The sequence below is a fragment of the Poecile atricapillus genome, chromosome 15, assembly GCF_030490865.1.
Source record: "Poecile atricapillus isolate bPoeAtr1 chromosome 15, bPoeAtr1.hap1, whole genome shotgun sequence".
In the NCBI taxonomy this organism is placed as follows: Eukaryota; Metazoa; Chordata; class Aves; order Passeriformes; family Paridae; genus Poecile; species Poecile atricapillus.
Window position 1 is genome coordinate 7,399,356 of NC_081263.1, and position 21,400 is coordinate 7,420,755.

Below are 21,400 nucleotides of genomic sequence, written 5' to 3' on the forward strand. Positions count from 1 at the left end.
GGGGTCTCTCCATCCTTCCCATACTGCTCTGGTCATGGGCATTGCCCACAGCCTACCCGTGGATCTGCAGCTGGGACCTCCCCTGAAAAACCTGGGTAGTGCTGTGGGTCTGGGCTTAGAACCAAGCCCTCCACGAATGGGGGTCCATGCATGAGCTCTGGGGAGACCCAGGGGATGCTCCAACTGCTCCCAGCACCAGATTTCTCCAGCTGCTCTTCCCCGCTCCCACATGTGCAGGGCCCAGGGTGGCACACACCATAACACAGCTTTATTAACTGCATTTGTAGGCAAAGAGGTTTTAAAAGGAAAAAGCCTTTTGGGAAAAGAGATAGATGGGGGGATCCCTTCCCCCTTTTTATTTCTGCCAGAGCAGCTGCGCGCAGTGTTCCAACAGCACTCAATGCCCCGGAGAGGCAATTACTGCAGGAGCAGGGCTGGGCTGTTCTCCACTTCATTTTCCTAATACAGTTACATCGTCTTAGAAAAGAGCTGCTGCTCAGGGGAAGGTACAAAGCGGGTTCCCAGTGTGGATCCTCTGCCTCGGGAGGAGCTCTGGGGCTTCCCTTTGCACAGTAGGGAACAGAGGGGCCACCCCAGTAAGCACCAGCACAACACTGTTGTCACATTTTTATTTCAGTCTCATGAACATTCTTTCAAGAGATCAAACGATGAGAAGAAAAACAGTGTGAGCCCCTGACAAGAGAGATGAGCTGCAGGCCCAAAATCAACTGAGCTGGGGAATCTCTAGGGAAGGGAGGCTTTAGAGAGAGCTCAGGAGCCTGAGCCAGGCAGATCTCAGCCATTCTCCCCAAGTCAGCCAGGCAGAGCCACACACAACAAGACGGGCAGTAGGAAAACACGTTCAAGAAACCTCTGCAAAGCTCCCTCTGTCTTCCTCCAGATCTATGCAGTGCCCAGTGGGCACCCCTCGCCACACTGCCTGCACGGCTTCACAGACACCCCAGGAATGAAAAACGCCATGGCTTCATCAAACAGAGGGGACAAGGTGAGCCAGGAATTCAATCTCTGTCTCTTCTCATGCACATCAAAGGCTGCTGCTCTTCAAAGCCAGCAGGCACAGCCGTAATCCCAGCTGCTGCTGGGGGTCTTCCCATTGAGACCCCATGGGTTGGGCTCTCCAGCTCTTTAATCAGTGCCTTACTCAGATACTGAGCAAGAGAGAAACCCACTCTATGGGGAGCCCACTCCAGCTGTCCCCTTCAGGAGGTTGCTGTGGTTTCCTGCAGAGGAGTACAGCAAGGAGCCAGCTGCCTCCTTACACCCACCACTTGTGGGACCCCAGCAGCAAGCTCTGCCACCCCAAAGAAGCAGAGGATAAACCCCCCAGCACCCAGGCCATTCCCAGAGCACCACACCCCACACTCCCACCTTGCTGGGTGCAAATGGCCGGGCACCCTCAGAGAAGCAGATAAAGAAATGATCTACTACTGCCTCCTCTTCTGTTCTGCAAACAGGGAAGCCTTTATAGCTGATGGGACACATGGGAATGTGGCCCAAAATGGAGAGAAGGAAAATGCTGCTGGAAAGACCACGTCCATCAGATAAGGAGTGGAGAGGCAAAGTGCCCCTGCTTCCCAGAAGACTTGTTCATGAGCAGCCACATGGTGACTCCTCACATGAACATGTCGTCGTAACCTGGAGGGGGAAGGTGGTCAGGATCCGGCCTGGAAAGAAATTTAGAGCAGAGTCAAACAGAAGTGAGAGCTCAGGCCTGCAGCAGCCAGTGGCAGGCTGGAAGCAGGCTGGAATACCAGCATGGCCAAGGACCTACCCGGGTCGCCCAACTCCTAAGGGGCCAAAGGGGTCAAATCTGGCGCCTGGTGGAACAGCTCCTGGGGGAAGCCGGCCTGGGATGCCTGATGATGGGTCAATGCCAGGATGGGGGACACCAGAATGGAGAGGATCCACAATCATCCCCCCACTCCGACCTCTGGAGAGAGAAAAGGCAGAGAAGGAGATGAGATTGGCACTACAGAGAACTGAAGAAATGCCGAGCATGGGAACAAGGGGTTAACCAGGCACATGGCATGTGGGAAGAAAAGCTCCCAGTGAGGCAGCCCATGCCAAAAAGACAGAGCCCTGCTGAGAATCACAGAACTGTTTGAGTAGGAAGAGACTTTAAAGCTCATTTCATTCCAACTCTCTGCCACACCTTCCACTTGACCAAATTGTCCCAAGCCCTGTCCGATCTTGAACACTTCCAGTGATAGGGCAGCCACAGCTTCTCTAGATAGCCAGAGGTCTGGGGTCTCATCATCCTCACCAGAAAGAATTTCTTCCCAATATCCAATCTAACTTGGCCTGCTGTTAGTGGGAAACCGTTCCCCTTTGTCCTGTTGCTTCAGACTCTTGTCTAAAGTCCTCTCCAGCTCTCTTGGAGCCCCTCTGGGCACTGTAAAGGGCTCCAAGGTGTTCCTGAAGCCTTCTCTTCTCTAGGCTGAACAGCCCCAGCTCTCTCAGCCTGTCTCACAGCAGAGGTGCTGGCTGCTCCCTCAAGAAGCACCAGACCTGCTGGCCCTCGCTGCAGGCTCATGTTCCATCTCTGCTTCCCGTCCTGCCCTGCGCAGTGTTGCAAGAGCCAGCTGGGCTCCCACAAGCCTTTCCAAAGAGCTGCCTGGAAGTCATTTGCTGACCACGGCGGCTCCTCGGAGCTGCCCCATGCTGCGAGTGCCATTCCTCACGGTTGGCTTTGTGCAAATGCGGCTGGAGCCTCCGGACACCATCATACAAGTCATTAACAACCATGCTAATGAGTTCCATTAGGCCAGAACAGCTGCCCAAAGTGCCCCGGGACAGCCAGGTCCCATGAGCATATTCCTGGGAGTCTGGGTCTCCAGCCCCAGCACTGGCAGGTGTCAGCCCACAAATCTGCTTCCATTTACCATCTTTTTTTTTTTGTCATTTACAGAGAAATCTCTGATGAAGAGCTGGAGGCAGCAAGAGAAGCAGGGACACCCTCCCCGCAAAATGAATCCCCTCTTCTGGTGCAATTACATTTCTTTCCAGTCCCCCCAGCTCCAGGCCTCTCTTTCCAGCTGAGCAGGGACATTTTTAGCTGTCCCTTTTCTAGCCAAACACACAGAGAAACAAGTCTTGCAAGAGGGGAAAAAATGCCATCCCCACAGGAGAGTGGTTCCAAAGAGGAGACTCCTCTGGGCTGCAGGACACTCCACAACGACACCACAAGCTGGTTATTGTCTGTCTGTCTGCTTTTAACTGGAGTGGAAGATGACAGGTTCTCCTTGCCTAACCAAACCAAATATCGAGGATATATCTGTGAAGCTCAATCTCCCAGACAGCCCAGCCGCTGCCCAGGCTTTCTCCAAGTGCCTCAGACAGCCAGGAGGCTTGCAAGAGGACTTGAGAATCTGTGAACTCGGCTTTCAGCCTCCCCTTCTGCAGACTGCTGGGCTGGAGACACAGCAGCTGGTAACGGTTTAAATTAGAGGCTTACATTCACTTAACGATGTATTCAGCTTTGATTTACTGCAGGAATTACTGTGTGTTAAATGAATACAAGCTGATTATTAAACAGACACAGATTGCAACCTATCATCTATGCAAGAGACAGGATCTTATTACGATATTAGAAACACATTGAGCTTTAGCAACTGTCAATTCGTCCCTCACAATTTGCACTGAGCAACTGCCCCCACTCAGAAACACTTGGCTGGATACTGTTCCAATGGTCTCCAAACACCCCACATCCCCCAAAGGCAGAGCAGGGTGTGCTTCAAGAGCCATACTCACCCAAAAGGGTCCAGATCTTCTCCACCAACAGCAAAGGGACTCAAGGGGGAAGGCCTGAAACACAGGACACAGCAAAATATTCAGGAAGAGCAGAGAAGCTGCGTGTAGCTGTGCCCATGGGTGCTCTCCAATGGCAAACAGTGCAGCACCTGGAGGGCCCTGGGATCTGTGGGACCCTGCATGAGGGGGCTGCTACTGGGAGCATTCCCTGCTCCGAGGTGTTGCCGGATGTGGACACTAACATGTGTTGCAGCAGCTTGCTGAAGCAAAGGGAGCCCTGTTTTTCCCCCTGTTGTTCCCACCGCTTGGAGCAGGAGCTGTCCATGTATACCATGAGTTTCCATGTCAGGGGATCCCTAAGCAGTGCTGGGCTAAGCCAGGCTCTCCAGCATGTCCCAGCCAGAGACACAGTCCCACTTCTAGGAGTGTGGGGACAATGGGATGGTGGGCCTGCAGCCAGCTGGCACATCTCCCTGTCAATAACCCAGGCCAGGAACATGGTTTCAGAGCAGTGCCCAGCTCCAGCCTGTCTTCCCAGGCCTCTCCATGGAGCCTCTTGCACCCTGAGTGGCAGCAGACAGCAGTGCAGTGACACACAAGCCAGAAGTCACAGCTGGTCCCCAAGAGACAGCAGAGCCACTGTAGTGTAGGGGTCTTGACTTCCAGCCAAAGGGCATCAGTGTGTGTGGTAGAGAAGGGAACCCACCTGCCATGTACGAGTGATGACTGGAAGGGATGGCAAAGCAGCTACCATGTGTCCCCTCTACCCAGCATTGCCAGCAATGGTTCTAAGGGCAAAGTGGGGTCAAGAGAACAGGAAGAGGAACCACACCCTGGCTGGGTGCACCTCTGGTGTCCCTCCCGAAAGCTGCTCAGCCACACAATGGCACTGTCCTTCACCCCACACCTCATGTCCCAGCCCCAGACGCTGCCTGTTCCCTCCTGGGTCTGTCAGCCCAACACACAGCTCCAGAAGAGCCCATCCCTCTCCAGCAATCAAATCAAACCCAAGTGTCCAGGCTGATCCAGCTGGGGAAGGTCTGGATCCTTCTCACTCCCCATCCCACATGCACAAGACGGGGACCTGATGTGCAGTTTGGGGTGCTGTGCCAGGACCACATCCCCTCTAACAGGAGCCTCTCAGCAGCCACACACTCTTTACTCACCTGGATGGGGCCCTTGTGCCCATCGGCTGCCGGGGAGGGAGCCGGAGCGGGTTATCATCCCGGTGCACATCCTCTTTGGGCTCAGGCTCCTTTCTGGCCTTTTCTGCAGGGGCCCCAAAGGGAGCAATAATGCCTGAAGCAATTCTTGTCCTCAGCTCCTCGGTGTTCTTGTACACCCTGCAGCAAGGAGAGGGAAGACAGTGGGGTGTGGTGGCCATGGCACCCGAACACAGGGCCCTGGACAGGCTCCAACAGGCACAAGGAGGGGAGACAAGCCCAAAGTGACGCTGGCACAAAACATGTCCCCCACTGGCAGCACAGAGGGGACAGGAAGGGCTACCAGCACAAAGGGGCATCAAAGTCTTCACCCCATTTCATATGGACAAGGTACCACCCAGCCACTCCCTTCTGCTCCAACCCAACCAGTTTGCACTGGAGGAAAGCACATGACACTGAGGATGTGGCTGAAGGTGTCGCACTCTGGGGCAGTGTCCACTCAGCACAATGCTCTGGAAATGAATGTGCTGGCCTGGCCTGTTCCCAGGTGGGGTGGCATACCCTGGGCTCCAACCCACAATCCCACTGTCCTCTGTATCTCTCATGCCAGTGCAGAGGAAGGCAGGGAACAGAGTTCTGGCTGCATTTCAGGGCTGGCCTGGTTTTATACTGGGGAGTAAGTCCTCCAGCTCCTCCCAACCTGACTTCTACCCCCCTCTCCATGCCAGTAGGACATTTGCTCCTGTAGAAAATAACAGGAAACTGAGATTACTTGTGGAAATCATCCAGGTGCTCTGGGTTGATGTAGTCAGCCACTGCCAAGGTCACATCTGACACCTTCTGAGAGCTGCGATCCTGGAAAAGCGCAGGTAAAGCAGAGTGAGCAGCCTGGCAGAGCTGGGAATGAGGGACAGAGAAGCTACAAGAGCAGCCCCATGCTTGGGATACAAGGAATGGGGCTTGCCTGCTTCCTGACATGTCTCTGTGCTGTGCCTGAATCCTCAGGATCAAACCCGAGTGTACAGCAAGATTTTCCCTGTTCTCTCTCCCCAGTTCAGGCTGCAGAGGGTGAAACTCTGAGCAAAGCCACCTGGAGCAGTTGCTTGTTGGGGGCTACAGAGAAGTCCTGATCTGGGAAAGGGACACGAGCAGGGCAGTTCCTGTACTGGAGTGTTCAAAGCCAACTGTCCCACTGCCCTGACACAGCCAGGGTTTGACCATCTTCATGCTGGGTCACATCTGACACAAAAACACACACCTTGGAGGCCCCATCTGAAGGGACAGACACCACTTCCAGGCAGAACAAGCAAAAGCCAACATTTAAGAAACTGCCTCTGGTGTTCTTTTCAGCCAAAGGATCCCAAACCCACAGGGGTCATGTGGGTGCTCACCATGACGTTGAGGATCATACTGTCCTCCACCATGATGGCCTTCAGCAGCAGCTCACGGGCATCATCTGTGGACTTGTAGCGCAGTGTATACACCTCCTTGTTGGCTTCCCAGCCAGCAGGCAACAGCTCTGACTTCTTTTCATCAGGACCTGGCTGCAATGGAATGGATGGGCTGCCAAGACCCTGCCCAGGAGCCCAGCATGACCTCCTAGGGCTGGGGGTCTTGTCTTGGCTGCACAGGGAGATCCATGAGGGAACTGAGGTGTCTGTGAGGGGATCCCTCAATGCTTTCCAGGTTTTGACAGCACAAGCAGGACAGTATTTCCTACAGGCTGGCCTTGCCTGCTTGCCAGCCTCCCACAGCATCCCTGCACTGGAAGAGGAGGACAGGACCACTCTTTGCTGAGTAGGAGGAGATCACAAATACCCAGACTAGGAGACAATGCTCTTCCCTGCCAGACACCTTCACCTCCCCAGTGTGATACAGAGCTGTCTGGGGCATGGGGGAAGGCTGTCATCATGTCTGTTCCAGCCCCACATCAGTGCTTCTGGGGGACGCTGCCCTACACTGTCCCCTCCTATGGTACTGGGGAGAGTCCTCTGCTGTGACAGTTCCCTGCAGCCCCATTACCCCCCAACACCATATCAGGCACTCTCCCAACACCCATCAGGATCCAAATTCACTAGACCCCCATCTTAGCACTGGGTCCAGAACTAGACTGCCCTACCCTCTGGTATTGCCCCAGTACATTTCCTACTCAGCACTGGACTTGACACCTCCTTTTTATTACAAAGTTCTGCCTCACCACTAATACCCACTTAGCACTATACTCTCTTCCCGGAATTATACTGATCGCACCAGCATAAGGTTCTTCCGTCCTGCGACATCCCACAGACCACCTCCAGCATCAGGACCCTCGGCATCCCCAGTACCGGGATTTTCTCACCATTGGCCGGGATCACCGTCATTAGCCCAAGAGCGGGACCCCCTACAGCACCGGGACCTCCCCCAGCCCTGCAGCCTCCCGCTCCGATCTTCACACCAGTACTGAGGCCCCTCGGACCCCGCACCGGCCCGGGTGCCCCCAACACCGCCGGTTCCCCCGGCCCCGACAGCGGTCGCCCGGCTCAGCCGCACGGCGCCGGCGAGCGGCGCTAGGAAAGGCCGAGGCTTCACCGCGGCCTGCTAGGCCTCCGCGGCAGCGCAGCGCGGCTCGGCCCGTACCTGGTCGCCAGTACCCAGGCAGCGGTAGCCATGCCGGATCAGCTCCCAGTGGATGCCACAGACCAGAGCGTCCTGCGGACGGGAGATGGCGGGCCTTGCCCAGGCGTACAGCGGCTCCAAACCGGCCATGGCTGCTCCGGGCCGGGGCGGAGCCGGGGCCGCACCGCCCCTCACTAGAGGGCCCCCGTCCGCTGCGCTGGGCCCGAGCCGCCTCCTGGGGCCGCTGGGCTACTGATTGTTTTATTGTGCTCGGCTCTGCTGAGGCTCTTCGAGTTCTGGGGTCGGTTTCGGGCCCCCCAGGACAAGGACATTGAGGGGCTGAAGTGTGTCCAGAGAAAGATATAGAGCTGGGTGTTACAAATGTGAACCTCGTTTTTCACACTTGGGAAGGGGCTGGAGCACCAGGAGCAGATGGGGAGCTGGGGGACTCAGCCTGAAGAAAAGGAGGCTCAGGGGGGACCTTCTCTCTCTCTCTCCAGCTGAGAGGAGGGTGCAGCCGCGTGGGGGTCGGACTCTGCTCCCAGGGAACAAGTGACAGGACAAGAGAAAACCGCTTCAAGTTGTGCCACGGGAGGTTTACTTTGGATATTAGGGACAATTTCTTGACCAGAAGAGTTAGTGGTGGGCTTGGTTGTGCTGGGACAACAGTTTGGCTCAGTGATCTAAGTGGGCTTTTCCAACCTGAAGGGTTCCATGATCCTGTGAAGAATGTCTGCCCAGCACCATCCAGCAACCTCCAGGTTAATCACTCTGAGCCTTGGTCCCTGCTCCTGGCTCTTTCTTGTCATCAGAAAAGCATTTGAGTCCATGCTGGGTCTGCTTGTGCTGCCATAGAAAGCCTTCATGCTGACACCAAAAAGGCCAAAACACCAGATAGCCACTGATGGGTTTATTTCATCCCTTCCATAATTCCTTTGGCTGGGTCACAGTGCTTATAACACCTAAATTCTATTAAAGTTGCTGTTGAAAGGCATTCAGGGTCTTTTTTTCCTTGCCCCTGGGACAGAGCCAGTGTTCTCAGTGTGGCTGGCAGGGGGCTGGGGCTCGGGACAAAGCCAGGGAACACCATCATCTGCTGCTTTCCTAATCTGAGCTTCAGCTCCTTGGGGGATGCTCATCTTGACTTCATTATGCTTCAATTAATTAACTCGCACTGCTCTCTCTTTCCATTTCCCTCTCAAGAAGTCACTGAGGCTGAACAACCGACCACAGCCCGGCAGGTCCCATGGGAACCACCACCAGGAGACACCACACCTCCTGCCATACTCTGTCACTCCTTTCTTCAGGGAAGACAGCTGGACTCATCAGGAAAGCTGCTGTGGATTTTCCACAGGGCTGGGATTTCAGCACAGGAGCTCCATGAGAGAGGCATCGGATGGGGATGAGTTAGGAACAGCAGGAAATGCCTCAGCCGAAGCTTTTCCATTGCTGAGATGTGATTCAGAGCAGCAGCAGCATTTCCACCCCATGGCTCGGCTCACTCCCAGGCAGCAGCCACAGTTTCAGGCTTTGACAGCATCCACATTTCACTTTCCAGCACAGCCCAGCCCTGGGTGGGCCAGGAGCCTACCAGTGGTTCCATCTGAATGCCCACTTCTGAGGCAGAGTTTGGAATCGTAGGTCTCCCTCCAGAAACCTGATCTGGAATCCTGTATCTCACTGCTGCTATTGGACTCCCCCTACGTTCCTGCAGAGCTGCTGCAGGTGCAGAAGCGCAGGGTATTTGGGATCAGTGACATCAGGAGCTGTTGATGTCTCAGCAGGATCACACAGAAGCTCTGCTGAGTGTTTCCCAAGCTTTCTGTTTCCCATCCAAGTTGCTGCCATTCCTGGTCACCCACCATCCTCTCCCCATCCTCTCACCCCTCACTACGTGCTCCCATCCAGCCCTCAGCTTGTCCTCCTGTGGCCTCACTTCCATGTTCATCCTTAACTTATGTTCCTGCACTGTGTTGTGTCAGCTGCCCCAGACTGCTCTTGAGAAGTGACTTTTGGTGCCAAGTCCCCTTTGGCCTGACCAGCCTCTCCATGGGCACGGCAGTGAGGAAAGCAGGATGCCTCCATGCATCCCCTCACCACAGGACCCTCCTGGGAGCCAGGCCCCTGCCATACCTGAGCCCACGGCCCCGGGGCTGGCTGCCACTACATCAAAGCCATTACTCCAGCACCCACGGTGCCATGCTGGCCCACATTGCCTGACTCCCCATGTTCTCCTTCCTCTGCTACCGTGCTTCACTTATTCGGTGGCTCAGTGATGATGAAAACCACTGGCCACATGAAAGCAGCCCCCTAATGTGAGTTAGGGGCCTGCGAACTGCGTGGGAGGTAGGGAGAGTCCAGCCCTGGCTGGAATCAACAGCCAAGTCACTAACGAGGTGATGAGGGTTGCAGAGCTGGCGCAGTTGTGCTGCAAGGCGAGTGTGTCAGGGCGGCTGCCGGCCATGGTGGTGCTGTCTTTGGAGCAGCCATGTCCTTTTTGTGACTGTTGGAACACAGATGGAAGCAGGAGCAATGCTGGGAGAGCTGAGCGAGGCCCTCAGAGCAGCCAGCGCCCCGATGCTTCACACGTGTTCACGACAATTCACGCCCAGCTCTTGCACCAAGAAAGCTGCCCTTGGTCATTTTCCTCCCTCTTTTACCCAGGAACATGATCTGTGGAGACCTGTTCCCTGACAGAGCATGGATAGGGGTGCTGTCCCAGGGGAGGCAGTAGCTGGGACTATCCCAGCCAGACGGCGGTGCTTGGAGCAGGTAAAAGGCTACATCAGCTGGGGTCACCTCCGTCACACAAACCGCAGTCTCCCCTGACCTTCATACTTTCTCACTGCCTCACTGCTCCCATTGCATGCGCCCACTGTGGTGTCGTAACGAGCAGAAGAGGAAACAGATTTCCCAACCACCCGTCCCGCTGGCAGCCCATGAGCCCTCTGTGCTGGGAATGGCAGCCCACACGGCCAGGGCAGCTGGCTCACCCCTGTGCTGTGCGTGCTGGGTGTGACCTGGAGTCTCACAGGAGAAGGCAGAGAGGGGCCGTGGATAATCCCTGGCTGATGTTCAGGTGTTGTAGATTGCTGCTTCCCTCGGGGTCAGCTTGCTGCTGCTCCTCTCCCATGGATGGGAATGCCTCCCATGCATCACCCAGGGTGAGCAGGGCCGGGTGATGGATGGCACTGCCATATTTTCTAGCAGAATCCCTGTCCTGCTCCATGCAGGCAGCAGTTTCCTAGCACACAATGGGCGGGAAAGATGGGATCCCCTGCTGCATAGCACAGAGAGCCAGCAGTGCTGGAGTAGCTCCTCCACAATCTGCTCACTGCCTCAGGGCTTACTGGCTCAGAAGGAGCCACCTGATTGTGACTGAAATCACCAGTGCCAAGGGACCGGGACGAGGGCAGGGGTTCCTGGAATGGGCTTTTCACCTCACTGCCATCATTGCCTTGAGAGGAGAGGTAGTTGCTCCATGAAAATTTGGCCTCCCCTTCATTTCCCCTAAATTCAATTCCAGGGAAAGATGACACTGAGGCAGGAGAAAGGGGTTTTTTTCTCCGGGGAAGAAATGCAAACCACATGCAGGCAGGCTTAGGCAGGAGGAGGGACTGGGGCTGTGAGAGCCGGCGCTCAGCAGCGAGGCCGAGCTAAAGTCAATTAGTGCTTCAGGACTCGAAACACGCCTGAGTGCTGCGCTTCGAGCAGGCGTGATCCCTGTCGGAGAGAGGCTGCCAGTAGGGTTTGAAAATAATTAGGAAACCCAGAACCCCAGTGCTTCCCAGAAAAGCCTGTTAGTTCTGCGGTGGAAACCTTGCTTGCAGGGAGTGCATCGCACAAACAGAGTCATGACTCATCAACTGGATGGAGCTAAACTCCATTTTTCGAAGGTCAACATGCTCAAGTCCTAATGAACTTTACCCTTGGTAGGGCTCCTATGTTCCCATTGTCGATCTGAATTCCACGGATGCCCAGCACACCTGAGGGTAATGGAGGATGGTTTCAGGGGATGTATTTCATCCAGAGACACCAAGAGCTTCCAAGAAAGCAGTGGTGATGGGGAAACTGAGGCACAGAGGGTTCAGACCACCAGCCCACTGCCTCCAGCCAAAGCCTGCACCCCACCAGTCCTATCCCTGCAGCCTGGGTGGACACTGCCAACCTCTGCTCTTGGGGGATCTCAGCTGTGAATCCGAGCGGTCCAGGACAGCCTTGGAGGAACAAAACAAGACAATCAATCACCCTTGCTTCATCCCGCCCCAGTCTGCATTGTGCGGAGCCTGAGGGACTCCACATCAAAGCAGTAGCAGCTGGCTGCCGGGGTGTCCCAAGCTGGCTGCCGGGGTGTCCCAGCCCCAGACGGGCAGCGCCCTGCCCACGGGCTGCCTGTCTGCACTGCCCACACGGGCTTGGCCTCTGCTCGCTGCCTGAGCCCCAGCAGCAAAACCAGGATGCAGCGCTGGTCCCTGCTGCGAATACGGAGGGAGATGTCTGAGGTCACGGCGGCTGCAGAGAGCACCAAAGGTGGGGGTGCATGGATGCAGGGACACCATTGTAACATTCCAGGGCTGGCAGCACCTCCCCTCTGCAGGGGCGAGCAGGAGGTGGCATTGCATATGGGGGAAGAGCCAGTCCCATCCCAAGCTTATCCTGGAGCTGCAGGAAGCCTTCACAGCAAAGCCTGCTCCTGCCGTGCAGCTCCCGCTATCCTCACAAGACCCTTTTCTTTGCAGTTCCTTCCATGCCACACGGCGGGCGCTTCCCTCGGGCTGCAGCCCCAGCGCTGCTGCAGACAGTACATTAATTTTTGGATGTCTTTTGCAGCTCCCCAGCGTTTCTCTCCATCCGAGGCACGCACGGCTGGGATGAGGCAATGTTCTCGGGGAGTGTTGGCTTCCCGACTGGTGGGGAATATTCCTTGATGAAACTGGTCCAACATGCTGCCCAGTGGGGCTGGGGGTGATGAGAGGGTGCAAGGAGTCCAGTCGTGGTGAGCTGGGCTGCACCGTGGAAAAAGCCAGCAGCGTTGGCCATCTGGGATGGGGTGTCTGAGCAAGGGAGAGCACCTGGATCCCCCTGGAGCAGTGCTGTGTGTGGGTGCAGCAGTGGAACAGCAATTTGGGTACAACCCTCCAGATATCCCCTATTTTCCCTCTGGCAAAGGGTCAGGGTGGCTCTGCCCTGTGACCACAGCATGGGGCAGAGCAGGGAGGACATGTCTCTGGTAGCCTGCAGGACACACGTGCCAGTGGTGGGTAACAATTGACATTTTTTCCAGTTCATTAATTAAAACACAGAACAAAAGTGACTAAAGTGTGAGGCTGGGTGTTTACAGGGAAAATTCCTCTTCAGGTGCCAGGTTTATTAATAGAAGAGGAAAAAAACAAGGGGGAGAAGCAGGGCCACAGCTGGACAAGGAACATCTGGGAAGGATATGCTTTTGTGGGGGTGGATGGTGTTGGGTGTGTGTGTGGGATGGGGGTGTGAGGATGGGGGTGCAGTAAGCGCCCGTGTCACCCCACCACCAAGCCCCCGAGATGCTGAGTGGCCGTGGGGAAGCCATGACGTGGGCATTGTTGTGAGGCAGGAGGTTCCCAGCTCACCCTGTGGGACCCTGGCAGGGCTGATTCAGATCCTTTGAAGTTTTCCCCATTAACTGCCACAAACTGGTCAGGATCCAGACTGATGAAGCAGGACATGCTGTCAGCATTGCCACCAGAACTGGAGCTCCTGGGACACAAGAAAGACATGCTCAGCCAGGGTTCATGGTGTGAAGTTTGGGGCAGCAAAACCCCCCTGGCTCCTTCAAGCTGCCCCCAGGAGTGCAGGGACTCCCAGCAGTGTTGGGGGCTGGCAAACTGTGCCTCCCCCAGACCCATATGCCACCCACCTCTGCCAAGTGCCTGCACACAGGCTGGCATTTGCACTTCCATATGTGACACATTAGGATTTGTTTAGAAGCCCTTTATTGTCATATTTTGTTCTTTATTTTCTACAAATTCAATTTGCTGAGGGATATGTGTGGATTGTGAAATTATTTTGAGAATAGTTCCTCTGGGTTTTTTAATTTCCTTTGTATTAAATTTATACAGTGTTTAAAAGGCTATGAAAAAATTTATGTTGCAAAAAAAAATACCACCCCCAAAAAAAACCAAAAACCAACAACCCAAAAACACAAAACAAAAACAAAAACAGGAGGGCAAAATTCCAGGGAGGAAAGGAGAAGAGCCCAAGAAGGGGATGAGCTGTGGGCTGGCACTGGGACCAGCCACTGCTACCTCTGTCATGGCAGGCGCTGGGGATGGTTTGGGACAGATGCCCCCTCCTGCTCCCACTTCATCCTGGATGGAAAACCAGGCTGAGAGAGATGTTGCCATTGCCTCAAAAGGGGTGCTGGAGTGGGACCTGCCATTTGCTGAGGCCTGGATGATTGTGGTTTTTCCCACCACTCAGCCTTCCCCTTTCCTTTGCTCTCCATATGGGAGCAGGGCACGGATGCTTTGCACAAGGCCGTGGGGCTCCACTGAGCCCCTGCCTGCCTTTCCAACCCCTCGCAGTCATTCGATGCAGACATAAAAACCCATGGCCACTCCCAGCAAGAAATTCCTGACAAGAATTATTTCCAAGCTGTGACTGTGGAAATCCAGGCTCTCCCCCATTAACAGCTCCACAGCTTGGAGGCATTAGGGACCCCTTTCGCTGCCGGGGTGATGGCCAGTCAGGAGCCACTCTCCCGCCCTCTGTCCCCTTTGCTGGGTGTTTCCAGCTTCTTCAAATCACAGACACATTTTTCATCTCTTTATTTCCACCATTGTCATTGTCATTGTTCCAAGCTGGTGCAAATTGGGAACTGGCCGTGCACTGACACTGCTGCTCCCTTCGCCCGCAGCCGCCCTTGTCCCCAGAACCAGCAGGAGAGCCCATTCCAGGGATGGGGATGGTATTGCATCCTGCTGCCAGTCCCCCAGGGGTTTTTGCACCTTGGTCCATGCCCCTGCCTGGCACAGGACCCCTGGCATGCTGCATCCTGCCTCCCTCCAACATAATTTCCCCTTTCCAGCCTGCCTGAGGGCTGCTTAGAGGAGGGTGCAGGGGCTGTGCTGGTGCCTGGTGAAGGTCTGTCTGAGAACTCCCAGTGTTTTAAGAGGGTTCCTGGGGCCTCAGCAGCACTGAGGAGGGGGCTGGAAGCTTTGGGAATGCTAGAATCATCCAGGTCCAACTCTCTTGCCATGGGCAGGAACACCTTCCACCAGTCCATTCTACCTGGCCTTGAACACATCCAGGGACTGGGAAACTCAAACCCAGCAGCATCCTCAGCCTCAAGGGACCAGGGACAAGGATTCCCCTTTGCAATGTCAGGGTGCCCAACCCTTACCACAGCTATGCAGGGTGCTTGGTGCTTCTCAGCACCAGGGGAGGGAGATGATGTGGAAAATAATTATGCAAGAGGATTTATCCATTATTAAGATGGAAATGGAAGAATTCAGTGAATGCGTAACTTCGATCAAGAGCAAGATGCCAGTGCTGCAGTTGTCCAGTGCAGTAGGATGTGCCAGCAGCACTGACCATCTGGGAAGAACGACAGGATGTTTGAATAAGCTGAGAACAGAACGGCCTCCCAGGGCTGTGGCGAGCCAGGGATCCAGGGATATAGGGATAGAGGGATGTATGGATGCAGGAATGTGGGGATTTTGGAGAGGCAGACATGCAGGGACCCAGAGATGAAGTGATGCAGAGATTCAGGGCTGTGGGGATGCAAGTCCCAACCTGATGGTCCCTCTGCCTATCATATCCCTCTGCCCATGCAGACCCTCGCCCTAACCCCAGGCTGCCAAGTCCTTCTCAGATGAGCCTCACTCTACTCCTCTGACCCCTCTAGGGAACTTGGAAAAACAATGGAGGAGGATTGCTGAGCAGATCCCAGCTTTTGCTCTGTTCTAGGAAAAGAGAGGCCACACCAAGAACTTTCTGAAATTCCTTCCTGAAGCCTTGGCTGGGAGCCGCCTCTGCTTTGCAGAGACATTCTGACCCTGGCAACACTGGGGCTTGGGCCTGGCCTGGCCACGCCATCCTGTCTCATCCCAGCACCCAGGTTTAGGGAGCTGTAGCCTTGGCAAGGGCTCCCTGCTCCAGCCTGTGCCCCTGTGCAGGTGTCAGGGTGTGGAGCCTCCCTGCCAGCCAAATCCTGGTTCTTCTTTGCCCCTAGAGTCACGAGGTGGTGGCTTCTCCAGGCCACCAGCATTGCTTTCCCCTCCACATGCTGGCAAATTCCTTTCACATGAACAGGAAATACAAATTCTCCTCTTCTCTTTGTTTTTTCAGGAAAAAAAAAAAGTTAAACAAAAAATAATCTAATCAAGTGCTGTTTGTTTGTGGTCTCAGTGATCTCCAGTTGTTTGGTTGAGGCTCAATGAGATGCCATTGGGATGGACAAGGACAGGGACACTCCAAACCTGCTGCAAACCCAGGTGCTCCCAGCCCTGCCATTGTCAGCAGTGCTGGGGCCCATCCCCATGTGAGGATAGACAGACATCCACATGGCTCCACATGGAACTGGGAGCACTGGAGCCAGAACTGGTTTGGCTGATGGAACCATTGCTGGCCCTGCTTCTGTCGGGCTGGCTGGGAGAGTGTGGGAGCAAAGGGATTGTTGTGTGGTCTTCCAGGAGGGCTCAAATTAACAAAACAACATTGTTAAACAGCTCAAAACATCAGTATCCTTTAATTATCCCCTTTTCCTAAGGGAGGAGGCATTTTGCACCTGGGGAGCCCAGGCCACACATCACTCTTTCATCACAGTATGGTGGGATTTTTCCTCGATGCTGATGTCTGGAAGCAGCCCTTCTCCAGGCCCACAGTGGGAAAGCACTGCTATGCCAGGACCCTGGAAATTCCCATCCATGGGAAGCACCAATGTGATCCTCACAGGACCCCTGTTCCTGGGTATGGCCCAGCATAGGAATGTCTCTCCTACAAAGAACTGATGCAAGTTTATTCCCTGTCTCCAGGGAACTCTGAGCAGCATCAGTTCCCTTGGGACTGGAATCACCCTTTGCACCCCAGAGCACCCCTAGGCCAGGGCTGGGACCTCAGCAGGAGGGACCCTCTGCCTGCAGGAAGGTGCTGGAACTTCCCTACGGCAATGGATGGCCAGGTTGGTTCTGTTGGGAGCCTCCCAGGCAGCCAGGGAAGAGTGGGGATGGATGGAAAGAGATGACGGCACCAGGTCATGATGTCTCTCCATGTTGTGGTTGCTTCAGAGCTGAGACAGAGCTCTCCCTGTGGTGGGGAGCCATGAACCCCCAAAATACCAGGGGAAGGAGAGGTGGCAGCTGAGAGCGCCTGGAGTGCGTGCGGGGTGCGGAGGAGGCTGGGGATATTTGGAAATGTTCTTTTTCTACTTTCATAGTGCGGCGTGCATTTTTTACTTCATTTAATCTTTTTTTTTTCTCAAATTCCCAAGTGAAGAATTCTTTCCATGAGCCAGAGCCTGCTGCCACGGCTTTGCGCCCGGCCATGGCACTGGGGACCAGTTGGAGACCATGCCCCTGCATCCCTCCTCCAACTGCAGCAGCACGGATGCTCAGAAGTGGGCATGAGGCTCAGGGCACCCAACTGGAACCTTCTCCATCACTGCTTCAGCTCCAGTGTCCTACCCCAAGCCCCTTTCCTCCCCACCCCTGCGATTTTGTGCTTTTTGGGGTGATGAACCTCCTCTGTGTACTTCGAGCGGGAGCTGCCCACAACCCATTTTAAACAGCTCAGGCTTTGTCTTTATTCCAGCTCCTGAAAATTGAATTTGTTAGTGGCATAAACAGGATATAAAAGACTGAAAAAAATAAAAAGGCGAAGGGAACATTTTTCTCCATGTCTTTTCCTTCAATCTCTGAGGACCATATCTGCTGGCACCCTTGAATGTTAGTTAAACTCCTGATGGCAAACAGGCCCATAGGACCTGCTCTGTCCAGCATCCCAGGATACTCCTGACCCTGGATTTTTTAATACTAAGGTTACAATTTCTGCTCTTTTCCTATTTTTTCCCCCTGGTGTTCTCCAAACTAACGGTGGTTTATGGTGCTCTTTGACGTCAGCCACAAATGGGGCTGCCAGGTGGTAATAATTTTCCTGAATGTCGGCTAAATACAATTATCACTCCATTTTCACTTCAGAAATATTAAAGTTTGTGTTCCTCCTGTTATTAATTCTGAAAAAAGCCTTTATAAGTCACCGTGGCACACGGCCGCTGGCCCTGGGGTGCTGGCAGCCACGGCGGGGCTGGTGACCATAGTCCAGGCTGGCCCTGCTGTGCCACGTCCCTGGATTTTTCTGGAGGGGAGGGATGTGAGGCAGTGCCCTAGAGACCAGGGACAGAGCCAGGAGTTGGGATGTCAGCAGGACTGAGGATGGATCCTGAGGCTGGGAGGGTGAGAAGGCACCCATGTCCCTGTGGGAGACCCAAATTCCACCTCCTGTGGACCACAAACTTAAATCGGGTGTTTCCCAACCTCGTGCCAGCACAGCAGGGCCCATCAAAGGATGAGCTCCTAGACACGCTGTTTCCTCCTGGCTTGGTGTCCAAAGCATGAGCACATCCCTGCAGCTTTGGCCAGGGCAGGCAGGAGCTGAAGAGTCGCTGGCTTTTGTCACGGAATGATCACATCCTGCTGCCAAGAGGGGTCCATGAGGGTGGGGATGCTGCAAAAATCCAAGTTTAGCTGCAGCAGAGGTTGCAGGACAGTTCCCAGAGCTGAGACACTGAGGTTGGATTATCAGCAAAATGGCTTAAAAGTAAACTTTGAGACAGAGACACCACCACAGCCTTTGGTGGCCAAGTCCCAGCTGAATGATGCCAGCACCAACATCAGGCTCTCAGCCCTGGCACAAGCTGAGGTGCAGGTGCAGCCACACATCCCATGTTTTCCTTCCCTGAGGGCACACAGATGGGCACCTTGCTTGCCTTCCACTGCCCAGGGTCACCTCAGCCTCTCACCACATCCCCTGCCTGGGAGCACTGGGAGCTGCAGCTGCAGCAGGGCCTGGGCAGGGCTGGCCATGGGCACTGCAGCCATGACTGCAGGGGCTGCTTCCACAGCCCTCCCTGGGCTCTGTGGCTGTGGGGCAGGGGGGGAATTTCCCCAACCCCAACCAGCAGCCTGCCCAAAGCCTTTGTCTTCTGCTGAATTCCAGCTGGTGAGAGTCATCCACCAGAGTCAGAGGATTTACCCTCCTGGGGAATGATGTGCAAGAGGGAACCATGTAGTCACATTAAAATTATTTGAAAAAGAATGGGACTTCTGAGTGCTGTCTCACGTGGAGCCAGGAACATCCATCTGACTGATGCTTCCATCTGTCTTTCTAAATAGTTTCCTTAAATAGTACAAATATTATATAAAAAAAAAATTCTATTGGAATTTGGCATATATGGTTCTTAGGAGAATAGAAGAGGGCCAGATACTAAAATACCACTGCCTTGCTCCCTTCCAGTAACAAACACATGATTTTCATTGCAGGAAAGGCAGAGGCAGCCGACAGTTACATCTGGCACAGAGAAGGATGCTCCATGGTCACTGATGCTTTGGCTTTGCTGGCAGAGCAGGCTGTGCCCAGGCTGAGGGGTCCTGTTGGGCACAGCAGAGGCACCCAATTCATCTGGGGAATTCCAGCTCCCTACAGCAAAGGAATCTGCAGCCCAGCTGCCACAAACTCCAGGCTCCCCATCCTGCACTGCAAGTCCCATCTCCTGCCTTTCCTTGGAGAGCCCTTCCCTGAGTCCCCACTGTGCACAGCTGGGGGAGTGGCTGCGATGGCAGGAGGAGATTCTGGGGCACTTTTCACGCCATGTCTCAGTTCCTCGAAGACTTTTCCTGCTGTTGCTCTCACTATCACTTCCTGCCAGCTCTTCCCAGGAACCCTGTGGTGCCCACAAATGGGAATTGGTTTATGGCCTGGCTCAGTGTTGGTGACTCCTCGCCACCGTGTTCACTCATTTCATCCATTCAGCTCTGCTCAAGGAGCGATGGCAGATTTTCGGTGACAGAGTTTCAGTGGCTCGTGTGGGATGGAGATTGACATTGGCTTCAAGGACGGTGCTTGGTGCAAGTGCTTTCCCACAGGGATACTGGGGCTGGGGACCTTTCCCTGCCCCACTGCTGGGGCAGAGTTGGATAAAACCTTCAACAACCCCCAGCCTTCACATTCATCTCCTCCTTTCACCTTCCCCAGTGAATACTGCGGTCTCGGTTCAACGGTTCATGCAGTGAACAAGCACCTCCTCCATCCTCCCGAGGTTCTCCACATTCCACCATCCTCATCTCCTGGTTACCTGAGAGCGTGGCCCCAACACCACCTCCCCTTGGGACATCCCAGCTCAGCCATAACCACCCGCAGAGCGGAGGAGCCCAGTGTGGGGATGCCGTTCTTCCCAGCGCCCGTCGGTGCTGGCCGGTGCTGAGCCCACCCCGCGCCAGCCGCCGGGTGTTCTCCCCGCTCTGACAGCTGTACGGAAATTGGAAGGCGACGCTGACATGTGTCAACAATAACCAGCGAACAAGCGCCAGCGGCGGCAGCGGCTGTCCCCACCACCTCGAGGAGGCTGGCCACTCTTGGCTGAAATCACGGCACGTTGCGGCTGGAAGCAGGAGTATTGTTTCAATTATTTCCATTATATAAAGTCAGGCCATTTAATATATTCTGCCTCAAAGGGGCTCAACTAAAGAGATAAAATAAACACTGGAAATCTGCTCTGCTGACATGGACCAGGAATTCAGTTTCGACACCAAGCCTTCCCTCCCATCTCACTGCTCATCTTCCCTTTCCTCCCAGCTCCCTGTCCTACTCTTGCTGCCCCTCGGCCTTCAGCACCACTTGATGCCAAGTCCCTCTTTGGGCTTTGCTCCTGTTTTGGCAGCTGGAGCACTTGAAGGCTGTGCAGCCACGCTGGCGTCCAGGGCTGGAGCAAGCCAGAGGAGCCAAGAAGAGAGATGGAGCTCCAGAGCTCACTCTGGGATGAAGGATTTGATTTATGGCAAATCTTAAGCCTCTTGGGATGCCACATTCCCTGAGAATAGCAGGAATGGCGGGTGGCACAAACCCAGGAATGGCTGGAGTGTGGCATGACGAGGAGGAGAAGAAGGAAAAGGAGAAGGAAAAGGAGGAAGAGGAGGAGGGGAGAGCAAATGTGCCATGAGTGTGCTGCAGGCTGCACTTGGCAATGTCAGCACTAAAATCAGCCACCTTCACGCCTTCCCTCTCATCTGGGAGAGCTGATGGCACCCCAGCACTGAGGGACCTCACTGTCTCTGTGCTGGCCTGTGAGGTGATCAGTTGGGCTGCGAGGACTGGAGTTGCTCCCACCAGCTTTGACCAGACAGGAGCTGCTTCCCATTAATTTCTTCCCACAGCATCAGCCTCTCCAGAGAACTCCTCCCTTGCAGGGCTGTGCTAGTCCAGGTATTCCCAACATGTTGGCATGTGGGAAGGAGCACCAGCCACGCCAACAGTAAATGTGTTACTTGGCCTTTCCCAGCACATTTCCCTGCTCCGAGCTCTGCCTCTCCTGGAGCGGGGTCATGGGCAGTGCCACCGCCAGGGACCCGGGTGACGGAGGGAGCCGTGTCACGGGATGCCAGCGGGGGCTGCGGTGCAGTGTGAGGTGGAGCTGGCATTTCATAAGAGCAGGGAAAGGGCCTCTGCCGAACTGGCGCGAGAGCAGCTGTGACTTTCCATTCCTGTGGGAAGTGGGCTGCCACCGTCCAAGCATCTGGGCTTGTTATGATGGGAGAGGAATGCCAAGTATTTTTCTTCCTTATCCACTACCATCAGCTCAAACCCTCCCCTGATCAAACCCACATTCATCGCCTGAGATG

General features: G+C 54.8%; 1 protein-coding gene across 1 annotated transcript; it reads right to left on the reverse strand.

The window, feature by feature from the left end:
* Window positions 1-615: 615 nt before the first annotated feature.
* Window positions 616-7,722, reverse strand: PSMF1 (proteasome inhibitor subunit 1). The gene is made up of 7 exons (XM_058850773.1): window positions 7,551-7,722; window positions 6,326-6,478; window positions 5,707-5,789; window positions 4,938-5,114; window positions 3,772-3,825; window positions 1,793-1,951; window positions 616-1,685 (listed from the first exon to the last, which is right to left on the reverse strand). The coding sequence occupies exons 1-7, from the start codon at window positions 7,677-7,679 to the stop codon at window positions 1,634-1,636; spliced, it is 807 nt and encodes a 268-aa protein (XP_058706756.1). The 5' UTR covers window positions 7,680-7,722; the 3' UTR covers window positions 616-1,633.
* Window positions 7,723-21,400: the final 13,678 nt, after the last annotated feature.

Coding starts and splice junctions, on each gene's coding strand:
- PSMF1 (XM_058850773.1), bottom strand. CDS start 7,679: ATGGCCGGTTTGGAGCCGCTGTACGCCTGGGCAAGGCCCGCCATCTCC. Junction 6,479..7,550: donor GCCTGGGTACTGGCGACCAG/GTACGGGCCGAG, acceptor ATTCCATTGCAG/CCAGGTCCTGATGAAAAGAA. Junction 1,686..1,792: donor TTAGGAGTTGGGCGACCCGG/GTAGGTCCTTGG, acceptor ATTTCTTTCCAG/GCCGGATCCTGACCACCTTC.